The following is a 21,453-nucleotide window of genomic DNA, read 5'->3' on the forward strand; positions in this document are numbered from 1 at the left end:
CCCTTATAATGAATACTGCACAATTTAAACACTTGCTCCTCGATCGAGGGGGGATCGCCTGGTTCAGGACTGGCAACCCCTGGCCACCCTTCATAGCCTGGTTCCTCTCTAGGTTTCTTCCTAGGTTTTGGCCTTTCTAGGGTGTTTTTCCTAGCCACCGTGCTTCTACACCTGCATTGCTTGCTGTTTGGGGTTTTAGGCTGGGTTTCTGTACAGCACTTTGATAAATCAGCTGATGTAAGAAGGGCTTTATAAATACATTTGATTGATTAACTTCAGCCTCCAAACAGTGCTTAGATTCACCGTTTTTATTGGCAGTAAAATTTCATTCAAGATATGGCATGAGATATACATACAACGACCCAGTTGACAAATAGTATAACAATGGCACACAACGCTAACATATATACAGCGTGAGAAAAATATTTTCCTGTCATAGTTCTCTCCCATTACAACACCTTTGATCTTGTATTTTTTAAACATACACATACCTTGCATACAAAGCACTTTCCTGTGCTACATTTCGGTGAACATAACAGTAGTGGTATGTCATTACTTTATTAATACCTTCCTCTTGTGTGTCCCCTAATTGTTCCAGCAGAGTAGGCTAGTGTGCTCATTTTCACAATTAGAATAATTACGGTAATTGCATGGTTCGACAAAGGACACAACGTCAAAGCAAGAATACAAACAGTTACGACAGTAATCAGACAATACACAACAGCAAACACACATGAAACACCCTCACACATATTCAATCAGATAATACAAGTATATTACTTTGTTATTCAATACATTGACTTCATTAATATAAGTTTGCTGAATGACCCTTATGTATATTATGGTTTCAGTGTGGTTAAGCTTCTTAAATATTATTGGGAAAAATGATTCGATGACTTGGAAAAAACAGGTTAACGCATCAATGAGTTTGAAATGGATCTGAAGTTAATACATTTCTTACAATTCTTTAAGTGCAATGCAGCATAGAGCGCAGCTGCAGTTGGTAAACCCAACTTACTACCATGTGTTATTTTAAAGACCCCCTCTATTCAGTACTACACTATACTCAGCCCACCATGCTGATTATCAGCCCTGGCAATATAGCCTACAACGGAAATGGAACAGTCATGTTCCTCCCTTAAAACAAACAAACAAGTAAGCACATATAAATGTTAATAATGACATATTGGTATAAAGGGTGGACAGTATGTGTTTACATTTTGGGTACCCTTACTACAAAGAGATGAATGGGTCTACTCTTGGGGGTTGGCTGTACTGTCATTGATCCCACATGTATCCTGAAATGTAGTGGCTATGATAATGACTCAAATTGCTAAATGGAGCCGTGAATATCAGAGTTTTGGACACCGCAAACAATCAGTGAAAAAATCTGTCTATTGTTGAGTCCTACCTGTTGTCTTATAAGATGCCTTTGTTCATCTGCAGTGCACTAAAATAGCCTGTGGAAATACAACAGAGACATGTTTTGTGTCATCATTTACATCTACGTAGGTATTCACAAGTGGACATTTCGAAAGGGGGGGAAAAAGCAAAAAGTCTTGACTTAGCAGTTTTGCTGGCGTCACGTGACTGGTCGTCGGCTGTATAGTCTGTTGAACTTGTTTCATAGCCTTTGTTGAGAGATTAACAGAGAACACACAATGTGGAGCTAGGCCCTGCCTGCCAGGGATAGTCTCAGTGACAGTCCTGGTAGAGAACCTGGTTGGGACCTACTGCTTCCAAACCAACAGCAGCTCATTAGACCACCAGCGTTATGCCGCTCCTCCGTCAGGCCGTCTGATCTGAAGTCCTTGGGATTTGCTCCACAGCTGCAACTTTAAGAGAGCGAGAGAAAGAGCACCTTTTCCTAAATTCGTTCAGCCCCCCTCCAATGAAACCGCACCTCGTTCCCAGGAGCACCATCCGCCAACACAGTAAGTCACTAACATAATCGTCAGTTACTGCGGTGGTCTTGTGTGGGTTAACTCATAGATGGTGAGAGATTATTTGGTGGCTGTGTTGGGACAAGGGTCTCTGAATGTGTGGCGCTGAACATCCCTCGTGCCACAATGGATGACTGGGCTCATGGTGTGAGGGGCAGCAGGGGAAAGGTAGGACCTGGGAGCTGTGGGAAGGCCTTTCAAATACAGCAGGGCCGAGCCAGGGGGAGGTCACCTCATCACCTCTCACAGTAGTGTAGGGTGAAGTCCTTCGAAACCTTTCCACCCCCAATACCCCACGGCTCCAGCTCATCTTCATCTTCCTCCTCTTCCTCTGCCTCCTCTTCGTAGTGGCTGGGCTCCTCAATGGAGGTTTCCATGTGGTAGCAGTAGGGCTGGCCCTCTGTGTACTCGTAGATGGTGGGCAGGCTGCTCTTCAGGCTGCAGCGGCGTCGCAGGGCCACTAACAAAGGCTGGGGCATGGTGAAAATGTCCAAGTTGTTGCTCAAGTCGATCCAAACCAAGCTGGAGAACTTCTTGGGGTCCTTTAGGATCTCGGTCAGATCTATGACTATGGCCAGGGTCAGCCTGTTGCCATTGAGGGCCAGGGTGTTGAGTTTGGGCAGAGACCCCAGGTAGGGTAGAAGGATACGGAGGTTCTCGTCCTGGAGCTCAGTGAAACTGATGTCTACAGCCACCACTGCATCCCCACTGTTCTGGAGGTAGAAGGCCACGTGGCGGACGTCTCGACTGGAGAGAGGGATACCAGACAAGTCGACTCTGTCAGTGGATACCTTTCTCTGCAGGGTTGTCTTGAGACTGTAAAGGGATAAAAAAATATATTGAAAAAATGTTGAGACATTCTTGGATATGAAAGTACACTTGTTCAGTTAAGATATCTCAGAACTTAAGGAACAGGAATGAGTGATATAGAGGGGCTGAGTGCTGAAATGTTGGTCTCAATTGTATCATCTATATGTGTGACCTGGGAACATGGCCTTCGTGCCATATTGTGTTTCCTGTGTTGTATAAAGGGGGGTTGGGCATGCTTGGAGTGGAAGGCTGACATAGATTCTCCAGCATGAGGATTTAGCAGTGTACACTGTGACGGGCCAAAACATACGAAACACCCAACCTCCTCATTCAGAGAGTGAAAAGCATTGCATTCCTTATTACCAATAGCCCAAAACATTTACCATCTGATTATATGACACAAAAGATTACAGAATTCATTTATAAAAGAGACCATGGTCTCAACATGACTCAAAATAAAGGTTAAATAAAAACATTTATTGGCTTAATTCAAAAGTCAAACCATGAAATTGCAATCCTGTTTCAATGATTGAAACGAGATGAAACAAAACATGTCTAGACAGACAGAAATGGCATAAATTTGAATCAACTAAAGTTGCTGGCATAGAAAATGTATTTGATTGCATAAGTTGTGTTGCTTCAGTGGATTTAACTACTTTTCTGTAAATGGCAGTTGTGGGTTCCATTTGATATGAGACTGAAATTAAACACATTTTCCATGTGACAAATTGTATTCTTATGGCTGGATATCTGTCTCAGTCTCAGCTTCACAGCATGAGAGTATCAGAGGCAAATCCTCCTGCCTTTTGAAAGATGACATTTGTGTGATGTTGGAATCCATGCCTGGATTTATATTAAAGGTATTGCACTTTGATGTTACTTTAACGCTGACTTCCAGGAGTTGGCATATCATATCAGTGACTCATTCTGAGCAATAAGGAAGAGAGACAAGGGCAACCAGTGATCTACTGCACTGTTTTGCTTCATAAATACACATTACATTTGTATATCACCTGCATATCACCCTATAACAACTTTTCCACATGGCAAATATTCCATACTGTTTGAGGACTTCAGTGCTTAACCAATCCCCATTCTCCAGCCTGTTTGGTAATAATATGTTCCACTAGAGCTGACAGAAGAGCCCTGAGTCTCTGATGTAGTATGGGTTTGAATTACAGCGTCCCCCAGACATTCATCCTTTCTGTCCTCTGAGTAATGCTTCTGGACCTGACGGGAATAGAAATCAGCCGTAGAAATGTAATTTCCAAAGGCTCACCTCACATGTAAGTGTTACAGCAGTGCTGTGACACAATGTTGAAAATATGACTCTCTAATGTGAGTTGAATAAGTCCTGTCTCTGGAGCCTGCTCTCCCCCTCCCCCCCCTCTCCCCTCTCCCCCTCCCCTCCACCCCTTATTCATTTTGTTCCCTTTACAGATGTAGGATCTTAATTTGATCACTCTTTTGTTGCTGAGAATTTTCCTGCATAGCAGGAAATGCAAACTTGTTGTGTATTCAAGGTTTAAAAAGGCTTCTAAAGTTAGTAATTTCCACTTTAAAATTTCAGACTTGATTTGCCCTAATGAAAAATGTATCAGCCCCTACAAGAAATGTCCATTAATTATAATCCACATAATAATTCACATTTCCTGTTGCTGCAGGATTATTGGCTCAAATTAAGATCCTAAATCTGTATATTAATCCTCTCACTGCTTTTAATTTGGCCAAAATCTAATCTTCTCAGGAGCACATAAAAAAGTCTAATGGCTGAAGGTGTGAATAGGGTTATGCCTGCCCATTCCCTGCTCCTCAGACACATAATTACTGTGCTCTGGAAACAAGAAAAGAAACATCTCAGCTCCCTGAATAAAGAGGCTATATATATTTTTTTTTTCGCTCTCTCTCTCTCTCTCTCTCTCTCTCTCTTTCTCTTTCTCAATCCAATTTAAAGGGCTTTATTGGCATGGGAAACATATGTTTACATTGCCAAAGCAAGTGAAATAGATAATAAACAAAAGTGAAATAAACAATGAAAAAAGAAACATCATTAATAAAAAATGTAAAACATGAACAATAAACATTACACTCACAAAAGTTCCAAAATAATAAAGACATTTCAAATGTCGTATGTTTATATACAGTGTTGTAACGATCTGCAAATAGTTAAAATACAAAAGGGAAAATAAATAAACATACATTTGGGTTGTATTTACACTGGTGTTTGTTTTTCACTGGTTGCCCTTTTCTTGTGGCAACAGGTCACAAATCTTGTTGCTGTGATGGCACACTGTGGTATTTCACCCAACAGATATGGGAGTTTATCAAAACTGGATTTGTTTTTTAATTCTTTGTGGATCTGTGTAATCTGAGGGAAATATGCATCTCTAATATGGTCATATATTTGGCAGGAGGTTAGGAACTGCAGCTCAATTTCCAACTCATTTTGTGGGTAGTGTGCACATAGCCTGTCTTCTCCTGAGAGCCAGGTCTGCCTACGGCGGCCTCTCTCAATAGTAAGGCTATGCTCACTGAGTCTGTACATAGTCAAAACTTTCTTTAAGTTTGGGTCAGTCACAGGGGTCCGGAGTTCTGCCACTGTGTACTCTCTGTTTAGGGCCAAATAGCAATCTAGTTTGCGCTGTTTTTTTGTTAATTCTTTCCAATGTGTCAAGTAATTCTATTTTTGTTTTCCCATGATTTGGTTGGTTCTACTCTCTCTCTCTCAATGTCACCCTCTCTCTCTACACTCTTAGAAAAAAGAAGAACCCTTTTTAGTTCCAGGTAGAACCCTCTTTGGTTCCAGGTAGAACTCTTTTGGGTACCAAGTAGAACCCTCTGGGGAAATGGTTCTACATAGAACCCAATAGGGTTCTAACTGGATACAAAACGGGTTCTTCAAAGGGTTCTCCTATGGGGACAGCCGAAGAACGCTTTTAGGTTCTAGATAGCACCTTTTTTTCTAAGAGTGTAGAAACAGGATCATAATTGAGCCCTGCACTCCTTTACGGCTCTTTCAAGGAATTTATATTGTGGTCATTAAATCCAGAGGAATTTATATTGTGGTCATTAAATCCAGAGGAATTTATATTGTGGTCATTAAATCCAGAGGAATTTCGTACAAGGGTCTGAGGGTCACTGTAAATTAGAAGGCTCATTGTGTCCCAGTCTGGGTCTGACATTTCCAGGAATCTGAAATCATTGAAACTAGACTACTTGAGCGTTCATAAATATAATTGGAACAAATATAAGTGGATACCAGGATTCGGTCATAAATTATGCAGAATGAACACAAAAATACTGTTTTTAATTACCTAGGCAGGGTAAAATGCTAAATATAGTGACTGTCAAAATGAAGAGCCCCTACAGAGGCAGATGGTCATGAAAAAGTAATACTGCTATGCACTATAGTTGAGAATCATTTCTTCAAGGAGTCCATTTTCTACCCATATCTCCCCTGAGCTACTGCACAGCTCACATCATTTTGTTTTTGCAAAGTCATTCATGTTTAAAGCATTGCTCTTTAAACAGTAAACATGTCATTCATCTTTTCCATTCACAACCACAGTAAATCTCAGAGCAGAGGGACAGGAGTAGAATGTCAAGTCGAGTCAGACTGAATATTCAGGTTACCGCCCCTTATTTCCCCCTCCTCACCCCAGGTGTCTGCTGCACTCCTGCTGGCTGGCTGCAGGTGTGACATTTCAACATGTGACAGACAGACAGAGAGGAAGTGGCCATGCCAGGTTGCCAACTGTCATCATCCTTAGCTGACTCCTGTGTGTACAGGTTCCCTGTGGAACCTAGAGGCGTCACTACTGACACCCTGGTTCGATTCCAGGCTGTATCACAACCGGCCGTGATTTGGAGTCCCATAGGGTGGTGCACAATTGGCCCAGCATCAACCGGGTTTGGCTGGGGTAGGCCGTCATTGTAAACAAGAATTTGTTCTTAACTGACTTGCCTAGTTAAATAAAGGTGAAATAAAAAAAATACAAACGATGATGGTCCTCAGATACTGTATTCTCATTAATCTCACATACAGTAGTATACAAATAAAGAGTATGTCTAAACCTATGAAGAGGAATTTGCAAATTAGCCGGGTGAGAATAAATAAATAAAAAATAGAATATGCCATGAAATATCTATAGCAGCTAAATGTATTGTAATGAAACTTCATAGTCGGTGTTTAGTATGCATTAGTTTAGCAGTGTGGTATAATCGTGTGCATTGCATAGCATTAGATTTGTGACTGTTAAATGAGCTCCGCTGATAATATCTGGGTTCAAGAATATTTGCCCAGAACCAGAAATCCTTTATTTTATGTTTTGCTACAACTCAATTAACTCCGAATACAGGAACAATGTGCCATTAAGTGTTGAATACGGATGAGTGTAGTTTCCTTAGAGCTGAACATAAAAGCGATGGGAGATGATGACTAATGCTTGTCCTGCTGCCTGCCTCAGACTGTGTCAGATAACCACTTCAACTACAAGTTCAATATGGGAACATGTCCTCACATACTCGCTGTGAGTGAGTCAGTCTCAACGTTAATCAGGGTGACTTCTGAGTTGACCCTTGTATTATTATATTTTTTTGCACCGTCTCTATGCACACTCACAGGACTCTGCACACTCACGCACACTGACACTTCAACACACAGATAACATACACACATTTATACTGACTTTACACACACGCTCACACACTCACATAAAATCATAATTTACACTGCTGCTAATCTGTTTATCATATATCCTGATGCCTAGTCACCTTACCCTTATACATATCTACCTCTATCACTCCAGTATCCCTGCACATTGTAAATTATGGTATCAGATCTGACCCTGTATATAGATTCTTACTATCTCAAGTTCTCCTTAAACTTCAAAGTCCGCAGGCACATCAAAGCCTTGCGTGAGTTTAAACGTAGTTGTACAGCAAGAAAAGGCGACGTGGGAATCAATGTATTGTTTCAATTGACCCTTTTGTTACTATCCTTTTGTAACTTCCTTATTATTCTCTGTCTTTCTTTCTGTTACCTCAGACTGAAGCACAATGAGCCTGACTCATCAGATACTGAATGTTCTCTTCTGCTTACTTTCTATCAGTGATAATTTCCTATTTAGAAAATGCATTGTTTCCACTGTCTAGCCATCTGTAAAAATGTAAAAAGAGCAAATACTGGAAACAGCGTAATCATATCCTGCTTATTTTTCATCAACATAATTACTAAAGACTCAGAAACAGAATAACCTGTCAATTCATTTGCAAGCGATTTCCATTTTCATGGTTTGCACATCAATGATTACAAAACTGGCTGGTACAAATCATGTGTTTTCATCTAAGGAGCCAATGGATCTTATTTCTATCCAACCCCTTTATTTCATCCCAACCAAACTGGCCACGTTTGTAGGCAGGCTACTGTCTGTATGGAGAGTGGCCTGTTCTGAGTCAAAGAGGACTGATGCCATTGCACAAACCATTGCTGTGGTGACAACAGCACCACACAGAGGAATGATTGACACTTCTGGTTGCCTCTGTGGTCCTGACCTGCCTGGCCAGCCCAGAGGCTGCTGTGTCCCAGCCCTATTGAATGGCAGACAAACCCACTCAAAACCCACTTAGGGTGCTTGTCATAGGTCTGGCTGTGGCACTGGCACCATATTAGATGGCGGTGTTGGCATTTGGACAGTTTAGAGAGTTTTATGTGTGAAAGACTAATGGCTAGATGGAGGAGCTTACCAGGCCTGGGACTTCCGCCTGGACATGCTCTGTCTGAGCCACTTAGAGTGAGGGGTCAGGTGGTAGATCAGCTGTCTGCAGATCTTATCTGATGACTTGAAGGTGTCAGCGTCTTTCTGGGGGAAGAAAGGCTCAAAGATAAGAAAGTGAAGTGTAACAACAAAATAATACCAGAGGCCCTCTTTTTTTGCTTAGTTCTAAATATGGTTGTTAGTTTTTGAGACCACGTAAAAGCAAAATATGGCACATTATCTAACAGCTCAACTTTTAAGGTACATTGTACCAGAGCTTTCTTGATTGAGGTACAACTTTAGATCGTAGAAGGACATTTCCAGCTCAGTGTTCCTTTAGTCTTAAGTAGTTGTCAATCTCTGCCATTCAAAACCGTTCATAAGAACAGGAAAGAGGTTCTGTTATTGTGTCTTACTTTGAGACTGTTGCTTTGAGCTGTTCCTGATCAAAACAATTTAGGTCCCTTGATGGAGTAAATTTAATCAGAGCTGGTGAGCAACAGTGTGGAAAACAGGAGTCATGGTGAGGAAATAAACAGTCCTGATTCAATACAAAATCTAGTGAACACTTTTTTCTTTTTATTTCTATCCGTTGTCTGTTTATTGAGTTTATTTTATTTTTACAGGGACAGTGCACATTAATCAACATTATGTAAAGTCTGTTACTTTTGGCATCCACATCCCATTTCAACTCAATGTGTAACTGTCGCAAAACTGAAAATATTATCATGTAATTGTTTTATCAATCTTTCTATCCAAACAACATCCAGCTCCTCTGTATGTCACACCCTGATTTGTTGCTCTTGTCTTTGTGATTGTATCCACCCCCCTCCATGTGTCGCCCATCTTCCCCATTATCCCCTGTGTATTTATACCTGTGTTCTCTGTTTGTCTGTTGCCAGTACGTTTTGTTCGTAAAACCTACCAGTGTTTGTTTCCCTGGTCCTGTCTGTTTCTTGCTCCTGTTTTCTAGTCCTTCCCGGTTTTGACCATTCTGCCTGCCCTGACCCTGAGACTGCCTGCCGTTCTGGACCCTTTACACCCTCTCTGGATTATTGACCCCTGCCTGTCTTGCCCTGTCGTTTGCCTGCCCCTGTGGTTGTAATAAACTCTTGTTACGTCTGCATTTGGGTCTTACCTAAACGTGATAGTATGGTAATAATACACTGGTGAGAAGAGGGCAGTGTCACGTCCTGACCAGTAAAGGGGTTATTTGTTATTGTAAGTTTGGTCAGGACGTGGCAGGGGGTGTTTGTTTTATGTGTTTCGTTTTTTTTGGTAAATGTTCTATGTTAGTCTATTTCTATGTCTGTGTCTAGTTATTCTATTTCTATGTTTAGTTTATTGGGTTGACCTTCAATTGGAGGCAGCTGTTCCTCGTTGCCTCTAATTGAAGGTCCTATTTAGTAGGGGTGTTTTTTCATGGGTTTTTGTGAGTAGTTGTTCCGTAAGTGTAGCTGTGTGCCTCACAGGACTGTTTTCTCGTCGTTGTTTTGATGAAGTGTTTGTTTTGGTTTTTCTTCATAATAAAGAAGATGAGTTTACACATTCCCGCTGCGCCTTGGTCCCATCTTTACGACGAACGTGACAGAACTACCCTCCACCAACGGACCAAGCAGCGGGGTAAGGAGCACGGTGAAGAAGAATGGACATGGGCAGAGATGAGGATGAGCATATCTAGGGCTATGGAGGATTTAGGGAAGACCGAGAGGCATCCCCAAGAAAATTTTGGGGGGGCACACGGGGAGTTGGGCAGAGTCAGGATGGAGACCTGAGCCAACTCCCCGTGCTTATTATGGGGAGCAATGAATGAAGAAGGCACCGAGCTATGCGGAAATGCGCACTGTATTACGAAGAAGCATTCAGAGGCCGGTGCAATCGATAGAAGCTCCTCAGCGTGGCCAGGCAATATTGAGCATTCAGCCAGGAAGGGTTGTGCAGGCCGTATGCTCCAGACCTCCAATATGTCTTCAGGGTCCGGTTTACCCTGTTCCTGATCCTCGCACTAGCCCTGAGGTGCGTGTCTCTAGTCTGGCGCCTCCAAAACCAGCACCATGCACCAGGCCTCTAGTGCGTCAGCCCAGTCCAGTACGTCCTGTTCCCGCTCCTCGCACTAGCCTTGAGGTGCGTGTCTCCAGTCTGGTACCTCCAGTACCGGCCCCACGCACTAGGCCTCCGGTGTGTCAGCCCAGTCCAGTTCGTTCTGCTCCTGCTCCTCGCACTAGCCCTATGGTGCGTGATAATAGTCTGGCGCTTCCAAAGCCAGCCCCATGCATCAGGCCTTCAGTGTGCGGTGCCCGTCCAGAGCTTCCGGCGACAGTGCCCCGCCTAGAGCTTCTGGCGACAGTGCCCCGTCTAGAGCTTCCGGCGACAGTGCCCCGTCTAGAGCTTCCGGCGACACTGCCCCGTCTAGAGCTTCCGGCAACAGTGCCCCATCCAGTGCTTCCGGCGACGTTCTACAGTCTGGAGCCGACAGAGACGGCCCACAGTCTGGAACCGACAGAGACGGCCCACAGTCCGGAGCCTGCAGAGACGGCCCACAGTCCAGAGCCTGCAGAGACGGCCCACAGCCCGGAACCGGAGCTCCCAGAGTCGCCCTCCAGTCCGGAGCTCCCAGAGTCGCCCTCCAGTCCGGAGCTCCCAGAGTCGCCCTCCAGTCCGGGGTCTCCAGCGACACGCATCAGTCCGAGGTCTCCAGCGACGCGCATCAGCCCGAGGTCTCCAGCAACGCGCATCAGCCCGAGGTCTCCAGCGACGCGCTTCAGCCCGAGGTCTCCAGCGACGCGCTTTAGCCCTGAGCCTTCAGCGGGGGTGGACAGGTTAGGTTGGGGACTAAGGCCAGAGCCTGAGCCACCTCCATAGTAGGAGGACTGGGGAGGGGAGGGGAGGTTATAGCACAAGAACCGTCGGTGGCCACCCTCCCTTTAGTTTGGGATAATTTTTTTGTTTTGGGGTTCATTTTATTTAATTTTTTTGTTTGAGGTGCATCCGGGGTCTGCACCTTTGGGGGGGGGGATACTGTCACGTCCTGACCAGTAAAGGGGTTATTTGTTATTGTAAGTTTGGTCAGGACGTGGCAGGGGGTGTTTGTTTTATGTGTTTCGGGGTTTTTTGGTTAATGTTCTATGTTAGTCTATTTCTATGTCTGTGTCTAGTTATTCTATTTCTATGTTTAGTTTATTTGGTTGACCTTCAATTGGAGGCAGCTGTTCCTCATTGCCTCTAATTGAAGGTCCTATTTAGTAGGGGTGTTTTTTAATGGGTTTTTGTGGGTAGTTGTTCCGTAAGTGTAGCTGTGTGCCTCACAGGACTGTTTTCTCGTTGTTGTTTTGATTAAGTGTTTGTTTTGGTTTTTCTTCATAATAAAGAAGATGAGTTCACACATTCCCGCTGCGCCTTGGTCCCATCTTTACAACGAACGTGACAGGCAGTGGGAAGGTAGGCCTCTAAATGGCAGATAATCCAAAAAAGAAGATGAGTAGGCGGCCAGTACGTTGTAATAAACTTTAGTGAATTATTAAGAGAAGATATTTACAAAATAATACATATAGGAAGTGTTAATAGTTCACAAAAGTTTATTGCAACGTACTGGCCGCCAATTCGTCTTCTTTCCTGGTAATAATACACTGACATTATTATAGTACTAGGGTTGTAAAGGGGGGGTATATTACTGGAAACTTCTGAAGTATACCAGTAAACTACCAGAATTTTGGTAACTTTCAAGATTTATTTTGAATTTTATAAGATTACATCTAGTGGCCTTTTTGGGTACTTCAGATTATGACAGGTGTCTGTAATTATCTCTGAACCCTCTATGTGGCCTCATCACAAATACAATGATTTAAATAAAACAATTATATAATGACAAAGCTGTAAAACATTATCCTAAATATAAACCACCAACTTAGTGAATACCATTGGTGTTTAATATGAGGGTTTCAGCATGAATCCTTTATATATTTTTTTCTCCACACTTCTATTTTGCAATGTCAATATGTATTTGTTATCAATGTTTTGGCATCAAACTGGTGGCAGTTCTGAAAAAGTCAACAACAAAACATTATGCCATTGTTGATTAGATCCTTTTGTCACTAATTAACTATTTTTGTATACACGCATGACTGTAAGTCGCTTTTGGATAAAAGCGTCTGCTAAATGGCATTTATTATTATAATATATTTTCTCTTGAACCATATGGTCTATCTACTAGAAACTCATGGACAATATGGAGGCAGATATAAAAATGAATACTATATATGAGTTATCCAAGGATAAATTACAAGTTTCCATAGATTGCCATATATTTTCTGTTAATTACCAAAATTACAGAAGATTCCGGTAACTTTGGTAAATTACCGGTAACTTTGCAACCCTATATAGCACCAATCATTATAAAGCCAAACCATTTGCATGGCAAATGTGGAAGACTTTCCTCATTAGTGATTGTATTGGAACAGCATATCATTCTATTCATGATGATACTTATTCTGTCGACATCTTGATTTCTGGAAGTTTGATTCCAAGCTAAGCAGACAATACACCTTGAGATAAGGGTTTTGGAGATCTTACCTTCTTGGGACACTGCATCTCACGAGCCAGGCTTAGCAGCAGCTCATGGGAGATGGGATCCACCAGGTTGAGAAAAGCAGCGTTCTTATATAAGATGTCATTTAGGGACGTTCCTTCCAAGCCCAGATCCTGCCAAATCAGACAAGAAGAGACAGTATTACTCAAAGTGCCTTAAGGCCACATTTTTGACTCTTCCTATTTTATGAAAACAAGGAATTGTGTAACAACAGCAGCATTATCACAGACACACCTGACTGATGATATATTATGAAATGATGATGAAATCGACAAATCTGCTTTAAGTGCAGGACTAGCTGGATATATACGGTATAAAGAGGATGTTGAGAAGTTCCAGCAACAATAATGTAATGCTACTGTAGATGAGACACAGATAGAAAACTGTATTTAAAAAAAATCTATATTAATTTAAGGGGTGAAGGCTTTCATCTGAAAAGAGCTATACCTGAATACTGTAATGTGCTTAATGTGCCTTGCACCAGGCAGAAGCATTACTTTTAGGATATTCACCTACACCTCTGTGATTTAAAGTTTCAGAGAGCTTTAGCATGCCACAGCATTGCACAGTCTGCATCTCTAACTTTAGTACTACGGTGTCCTTCTGATGAATCCTGCAGTATATGAGAGTTCAATAAACATTATATGATGGATGAGCATTTGGTTCTTCTTTTGATGTTTAATGTAGCATTTTGTTTAGGTCTGCCATTGCGCAATACATTCTAAACATTAGACTAAAAACAACTACTCTATGAATGGCGCAGACACATTTGTGAGGGCAGACAGACACAAAAGAGTTGCTACAGTACATGACGGGTAGAGAGAATGATTTTAAGGTGAGAATGATGTCTGTAACAAACTACAGATCAGAGCCAACTGAAAGGAATTATTTGCATACACCTTCTAAGCCGCAAATGAAGAAGTAAGTAAGGAGAGTAGATAGAGAACTGAAAAGGAAAGGTTTTCCCAGGCCGCATAGAATAGCTGTTCCTGAATCCTCTACAAAGGCCTTATTAGGCTGTGTATGTGAGGGGTAGAGATTGGATGCGCACATATAGAGAGCTGAGAAATGAAAGACATGGAGGATGGGAACACACACACACACACAGAGAGAGAGAGAGACACACAACAAAAAGTATTGATTGAAATGGACAGTTTGGTTGGGAGGCTAGCAGCCACCCCTTACTGACTTCCCTTTTAACAAGGGCACCAGTTTACACAAACGAAACAACAAATGGGTGGAAAGTTCCTTCTCTTTTTTTGAGAGCAAAGGTCTAAAAATACTTCCTCTCTGTGTTGTTTGTGCTTGTGGCCCACATCTGATCATCTCAGAGGCAGACATTGAAACAGGATCAATACACATGTAACCGCACCACATCTGTAGCAACGAGGAGTCCTTTTTAATGGGATATTGTGAAGAATAGACTTTACTACCTTACTGTTCACATTATGAACTCAGTTGCCTATACAGGTACATTTTCATTCTTCAGTTGTTACAGTAACTCTAACCTAACCATAGCATGTCTACTAACTATACAGTGGATGATGGATCACCTCCTTTAATTGAGTTACAAACCAAAATATAATTGAGACACGTGCCGATTTGCAATAGCATGAATGCTGATAACGTGAGTCTTATTCAATTAAACCAGAGCTAATTTAAAAGAGGGTCCCCTGTGATGTGGCTGTCATGCAGCTTTGGCACTCTGGGTTATCTCCTTGCCTTGATTAAAGAGATTCTACAATCTCCTCTGTCAAGTCTTCAGCGTAATTAACTACAGATTGGACAACCTCTGAAAGAGAGAGGAGCTTACGATTGAGCTAACAAACAGGACTATCAGATGTACTGTTATAGCGCATTAATAGTCATGTTATCATACTGCTGCTATTCTTATAGAAATGACTCATTTTCAGCTGATAACATGCTTTGAAATCCCGATCCGTCCCTAGAAACATGATGCATAGATAGGTAATAATTTGAGCCAAATCCAAACTTGACAGAATTTTTTATGCTTGGGAATTTTCAAGACATCTTGCATTCCTGTGTCTTAGCGTGATACTAACCATGACTAAGCATGTTGTGTAGCAATCAGGGAACTACTTGTAGTTCAACTAGTAATTTAACTACATTTGGCAGCAGCTTGGTGGTACTGGAACTAACTTCAAATCAAATCAAAGTCGATCTGTCATGTGCGCCGAATACAACAGGTGTAGAGTTTACAGTGAAATGCTTACTTACAGGCTCTAACCATTAGTGCAAAAAAACTATTAGGTGAACAATAGGTAAGTAAAGAAATAAAACAACAGTAAAATGACAGGCTATATACAGTAACGAGGCTATAAAAGTAGCGAGGCTACATACAGACACCGGTTAGTCAGGCTGATTGAGGTAGTATGTACATGTAGATATGGTTAAAGTGACTATGCATATATGATGAACAGAGAGTAGCAGTAGTCGATGAACAGCATTCTTACATAGGTATTCCTCTTGTCCAGATGGGTTAGGGCAGTGTGCAGTGTGATTGCGATTGCGTCGTCTGTGGACCTATTGGGGCAATAAGCAAATTGGAGTGGGTCTAGGGTGTCAGGCAGGGTGGAGGTGATTTGATCCTTGACTCGTCTCTCAAAGCACTTCATGATGACGGAAATGAGTGCTACGGGGCAATAGTCGTTTAGCTCAGTTACCTTCGTTTTCTTGGGAACAGGAACAATGGTGGCCATCTTGAAGCATGTGGGAACAGCAGACTGGGATAGGGATTGATTGAATATGTCCATTAACACACCAGCCAGCTGGTCTGCGCATGCTCTGAGGACGCGGCTAGGGATGCCGTCTGGGCCGGCAGCCTTGCGAGGGTTAACACGTTTAAATGTTTTACTCACGTTGGCTGCGGTGAAGGAGAGTCCACAGGTTTTGGTAGCAGGCCGTGTCGGTGGCACTGTATTGTCCTCAAAGCGAACAAAGAGATTGTTTAGTTTGTCTGGGAGCAAGACATCTGGGTGTGCGATGGGGCTGATTTTCTTTTTGTAGTCCGCGATTGACTGTAGACCCTGCCACATACCCCTCGTGTCTGAGCCCTTGAATTGCGACTTTACTTTGTCTCTATACTGACGCTTCGCTTGTTTGATTGCCTTGTGGAGGGAATAGCTACACTGTTTGTATTCGGTCATGTTTCTGGCCGCCTTGCCCTGATTAAAAGCAGTGGTTCGCGCTTTCAGATTTGCGCGAATGCTGCCATCAATCCACGGTTTCTGGTTGGGGAAGGTTTTAATTGTCGCCGTAGGTACAACATCACTGATGCACTTGCTAATAAACTCGCTAACCGAATCAGCGTATACATCAATGCTGTTGTTCGACGCTATCCGGAACATATCCCAGTCCACGTGATCGAAGCAATCTTGAGGCGTGGAATCAGATTGGTCGGACCAGCGTTGAACAGACCTGAGCACGGGCATTTCCTGTTTTAGTTTCTGTCTATAGGCTGGGAGCAACAAAATGGAGTCATGGTCAGATTTGCCAAAAGGAGGGCGAGGGAGGGCTTTGTATGCGTCGCGGAAGGTAGAGTAACAATGACCCAGAATTTTTCCAGCCCGGGTCGCGCATTCGATATGCTGATAAAATTTAGGGAGCCTTGTTTTCAGATTAGCCTTGTTAAAATCCCCAGCTACAATAAATACAGCCTCAGGATATGTGGTTTCTAGTTTAAATAGAGTCCAATGAAGTTCTTTCAGGGCCGTCGAGGTGTCTGCTTGGGGGGGATGTACACGACTGTGATTATAATCGAAGAGAATTCTCTTGGTAGATAACGCGGTCGGCATTTGATTGTAAGGAATTCTAGGTCAGGTGAACAAAAGGACTTGAGTTCCTGTATGTTGTTTATGATCACACCACGACTCGTTAATCATAAGGCATACACCCCCGCCCTTCTTCTTACCAGAGAGATGTTTGTTTCTGTCAGTGCGATGCGTGAAGAAACCAGGTGGCTATACCGACTCTGATAACGTATCCCGAGTGAGCTAGAGAATGTTACAATTGTCCGTAGAGCTCCGAGACAGGATTGTGTCGAGGCAAAGATCTGGGGAAGGGTACCAAAACATTTCTGCAGCATTGAAGGTCCCCAGGAACACAGAAGCCTCCACCATTCTTAAATGGAATAATTTTGGAACCACCAAGACTCTTCCAGAGCTGGCCGCCCGGCCAAACTGAGCAATTGGGGGAGAAGGGCCTTGGTCAGGGAGGTGGCCAAGAACCCGATGGTCACTCTGGCAGAGCTCCAGAGTTCCTCTGTGGAGATGGGAGAACCTTCCAGAAGGACAACCATCTCTGCAGCACACCACCACTCAGACCTTTATGGTAGAGTGGCCAGACGGAAGCCACTCCTCAGTAAAAGGCACATGACAGCCCACTTGGAGTTTGCCAAAAGGCACATAAAGACTCTCAAGATTCTCTGGTCTGATGAAACCAAGATTGAACTCTTTGGCCTGAATGCCTAGAGTCACATCTGGAGGAAACCTGGCACCATCCCTATGGTGAAGTGTTGTGGTGGCAGCGTCATGCTGTGGGGATGTTTTTCAGCGGCAGGGACTGGAAGAGTAGTCAAGATCAAGGGGAAGATGAATGGAGCAAAGTACAGAGTCCTGCTCCAGTGCGCCCAGGACTTTAGACTGGGGTGAATGTTCACCTTCCAACAGGACAACGCCAAGACAATGCAGAAGTGGCTTCGGGACAAGTCTCTGAATGTCCTTCAGTGGCCCACCCAGAGCCCGGCCTTCAACCTGATCAAACATCTCTGGAGAGAACTGAAAATAGCTGTGTAGCGACGCTCCCCATCCAACCTGATAGAGCTTGAGAGGATCTGCAGAGAAGAATGGGAGAAACTCCACAAATACAGGTGTGCCAAGCTTGTAACGTTATACCCAAGAGGACTCGAGGCTGTAATCACTGCCAAAGGTGCTTCAACAAAGTACTGAGTAAAGGATCTGAATACTTATGTAAATGTGATATTTCAGTTTATTATTTTTACACATTTTGTAAAATGTCTAAAAACCTGTTTTTGCTTTGTCATTATGGGGTATTGCTTGTAGATTGATGAGGGGGGAAAATGATTTAATCTATTTTAGAATACGGCTGTAACGTAACAAAATGTGGAAAAAGTCAAGGGGTTTGAATACTTTCCGAATGCACTGTATATTCTCGGACTCAGACATTGTTCGTCTTAATACTTCTATATTTCTTAATTCCATTATTTTACTTTTAGATTTGTGTGTATTGTTGTGTATTGTTAGATATTACCACATTTTTGGAGCTAGGAACACAAGCACTTCGCTACACCTGCTAAATATGTGAATGCGACCAAAACAATTTGATTTGATTTGGATGGGTAACTTTCTTCACCAGTTCTTTTACCATTTTGTACAATTATGTGATTAGCCTACCAGTTGTTGTAACTGTAATGTTAATTCTCCTGAGAGGAATTATGGTGTTCTTTTTCTCTTATTGTAAATTATGTATAGAGATAGCTGACATTACTGTCATATTGTTTATTGGATTTACATTGTAGTCATTTTCTCTTTCATGTATAACCTGTTTTGTCATTAAAACTCCTAGACTGGGCTTCTGTGTCTGTCGTCGCTCTTTGACCGGAGTGCAGTCTGGAATCCGTCTACTCCGAGTGGCCTATCCACACATTAGAGAGTACCAGACTCTGTTTTATAACTACTTTTTCAGAGTAACATTAGTTAAACAAATTATATTGTTCATAAGGGTAGCTTTACCGTGGTTTAACTTCCTTCAGTGTGAAGTAATTGGTAGCTTGGTAAGCTATCTTTTCAGAGTAGCTTCCCCAACACAGGTAGCAATCATTATCAATAGGATGGGTCGATTAAATCTATACAGATATTATGTCAATGCTGTACTTTACCTGTGTGAATCTACATAACACATTTCCCCTGTATATCTTTGAAAAATACTGAGGCAAAACTTGAATTAACCAATATGAAATGGGGCGATTTCTGTATTTCTGGAAGCGTCAGCTGCTCACTCTCCTGCTGTAACAGCCAAGGTCCATTACAGAAAATGGGCTGGCAGTAGGGAGGAAGACATTAAGGGCAGAGAGATGGTGAATGTGTGGCTCTAATGGGTGCATTAGACAGCAGAGAGTGGAGGTGAGATCCTGCCCTGTCCATACCAGGGGATAAAGGGGTGGGATGACGGGGAGGAAGGGGGGCAGCACTCACACCCACAGTCCCATAAGACAATAGGAGCAGAAGAGTAGTCATTCGGTAACCTGTCAGTAGAAGAGACTGTACCGTGAGTTAGGTGGACTGTGGTGGGGGTATTGATCTGGGCTGTGCAGACATTTAAATTGCACTTAGACTAATAACTGAGAATTGCCATTTGTGCTTCGTTTCAACCAACGCAAGAAATTGTAGTGGAAAATGAACCTTATTTTAAGCCCTTTACGGACAAAACACAGTCGACATGACATAGGTCGCAATTAAATTGACCAAATCATATGCAGGTTTTCCAACAAATGTCAACACTAAACACATTATATTATCATTACATCATTATGGGTGGAATGGCATAAGATAATGTAATGTAATGGGAACATTTTATTAATGAAAGAAATCAGCATTAATTCTACAGACAGACAATTGTAGTCCCATGTGTTACACCACTGCTGTAACACATAGAATTCCCTATTTATGAGAATAAATAGCAGAATCACGCTATTCCCACAAGCTGGTCCAGCACCCTGTTTCTGTTATTATTAGAAACTCTGAAAATAGCATGCACTCAGACAAATCTGTGCAATATGTTATGTATATCATATTGTGAATAGTAATTGTGATATTGTTCAAGGTTTATTTGAAATAGCAGCAGCACCTGTGGTGCCATGGAAACGACCAGATGCCAGGGATGACAGTGAGAGTAGTGGGCCTAATAGTTTACAAACACCTCCTTCAAAAACAGGTCAATAGTAGGAGCACCTGTGGCAACCGTATGGGTGGGTAGGCTACTTCAAATGTAGGTTAAATAATGTAGAGGTGCTCCTGCATAAACGGAAATATTGGGACTTATCCACGACAGTCTAAATTACGCATGCTGCATATGATGCAAGGTTTATATATCTGTTTTAAAAATTCTAATAAAACATTTTGGAATGGGACTAACAATACACATGGCGACAAGCAGCGCAGTGATGACAGGCATTTGTCATGAAAGCAAATCGATGCACATTTGCGCGATGTAGGCCTACTGTGCGCAATTTATGATCGATTCATACGCAATAATTCCAATGTAGATAGTTTGTCCTTACCTTCCTCAATAGTTTAAGCACGTCGGTTGCCTGATCTATCCTGCGATCACCGAGCAGCTTTTGTATCTCTCGGATCCATGCCACTCGCCTCACGTAGGGACTGTGATTGGACCGCCTCAGCATCCCCGGCAGTTTATCTGATTTCAGCATCATTGTAAACAGAAAGTCGCCGCCTTGAATTCTACCTCTGTCGCCTTCTCCTGTGCTGTTAAGATGCTTGCAACGCCTTTTCGTAAAATTCTCATTGTCCAGACTACTCTGTCTGCTTAATCGAGAACCCATATTTAAGTGTTTATATCGACAGTATTTTACAATTGCACAATGCAACCATAATACATTACCCTGTTTAAACTCAGAAATATACCCCAGTTCAATAGCCCATATGTTATCTGTAGCCTATTGCCTATTATTGTTGTCAGAAGACAACATTCAATACTGTCAGCAACACAGCACAATATTCCTGATTTACCTGTTACCGGATATTCAACGACTGTCTATTGCGCCCGTGACACATTTACGAGGACAGACGAATGCTCTGTTAATTTTATGATCTCTGAAGGTCTACGTGTGCCAGTATGCTCGGTGGATGCTCGTGCCTTTACGCTGTTGTTTAGGTTTGTGCAGTGTTGCACGGCAGACACCAGACTCGTGGCGCGCACAACCAATCACAGCCTTCGTGTGCCATGCGGGCCCTACGAAGTTACGACACGAGCTTCTCACGACTTCAATTTAGGAAGGTGCATGGTATGGCCACTGAGTGCACAGCCTATATTAAGACACACCTGTTGTGAATAAACTCTACCACCTTTATTTAGGCTACTGTGACATTGCACTGTATTTGCATTAAACCTTTTGCAGCAATCATATGGATGGCATGGGGGTTGTTTGTTATAAAAATGATCAGTGAGACCAGTTTGGGTGGGGCCACAGTGCTTTATTGTCTTACATTCATTCCCTAGATAAGGCCAAATGTAGTCACAGGGGCCATCGGGGTTCAGAACAGTATGCAGTAATAATAGACAATGGTAAGCGCATAGAAAT

General features: G+C 42.6%; 1 protein-coding gene across 2 annotated transcripts; it reads right to left on the minus strand.

Annotated features, from left to right (window-relative positions):
- Positions 1-293: 293 nt before the first annotated feature.
- On the minus strand, positions 294-21,025 carry LOC115200007 (leucine-rich repeat-containing protein 75B). 2 transcript variants are annotated; one of them, XM_029762642.1, is made up of 5 exons: positions 20,882-21,025; positions 20,413-20,549; positions 13,079-13,207; positions 8,499-8,614; positions 294-2,759 (listed from the first exon to the last, which is right to left on the minus strand). In XM_029762642.1, the coding sequence occupies exons 2-5, from the start codon at positions 20,533-20,535 to the stop codon at positions 2,180-2,182; spliced, it is 948 nt and encodes a 315-aa protein (XP_029618502.1). In that variant the 5' UTR covers positions 20,536-20,549; positions 20,882-21,025; the 3' UTR covers positions 294-2,179. The 2 variants fall into 2 exon arrangements, with proteins under 2 accessions (XP_029618502.1, XP_029618501.1); XM_029762641.1 differs by having other exon boundaries at positions 20,413-21,025.
- Positions 21,026-21,453: the final 428 nt, after the last annotated feature.

Source organism: Salmo trutta, chromosome 9, assembly GCF_901001165.1.
Source record: "Salmo trutta chromosome 9, fSalTru1.1, whole genome shotgun sequence".
NCBI classification, from domain to species: Eukaryota; Metazoa; Chordata; class Actinopteri; order Salmoniformes; family Salmonidae; genus Salmo; species Salmo trutta.

Bases quoted from the DNA above. Each gene is read 5' to 3' on its own strand.
- LOC115200007 (XM_029762641.1), bottom strand. From the start codon at position 20,694: ATGGGTTCTCGATTAAGCAGACAGAGTAGTCTGGACAATGAGAATTTT. The intron at 8,615-13,078 runs GTAAGATCTCCA...TTCTTCCCCCAG, and splicing joins AGATGCAGTGTCCCAAGAAG to AAAGACGCTGACACCTTCAA. The intron at 2,760-8,498 runs GTAAGCTCCTCC...ATCCCTTTACAG, and splicing joins AGGCGGAAGTCCCAGGCCTG to TCTCAAGACAACCCTGCAGA.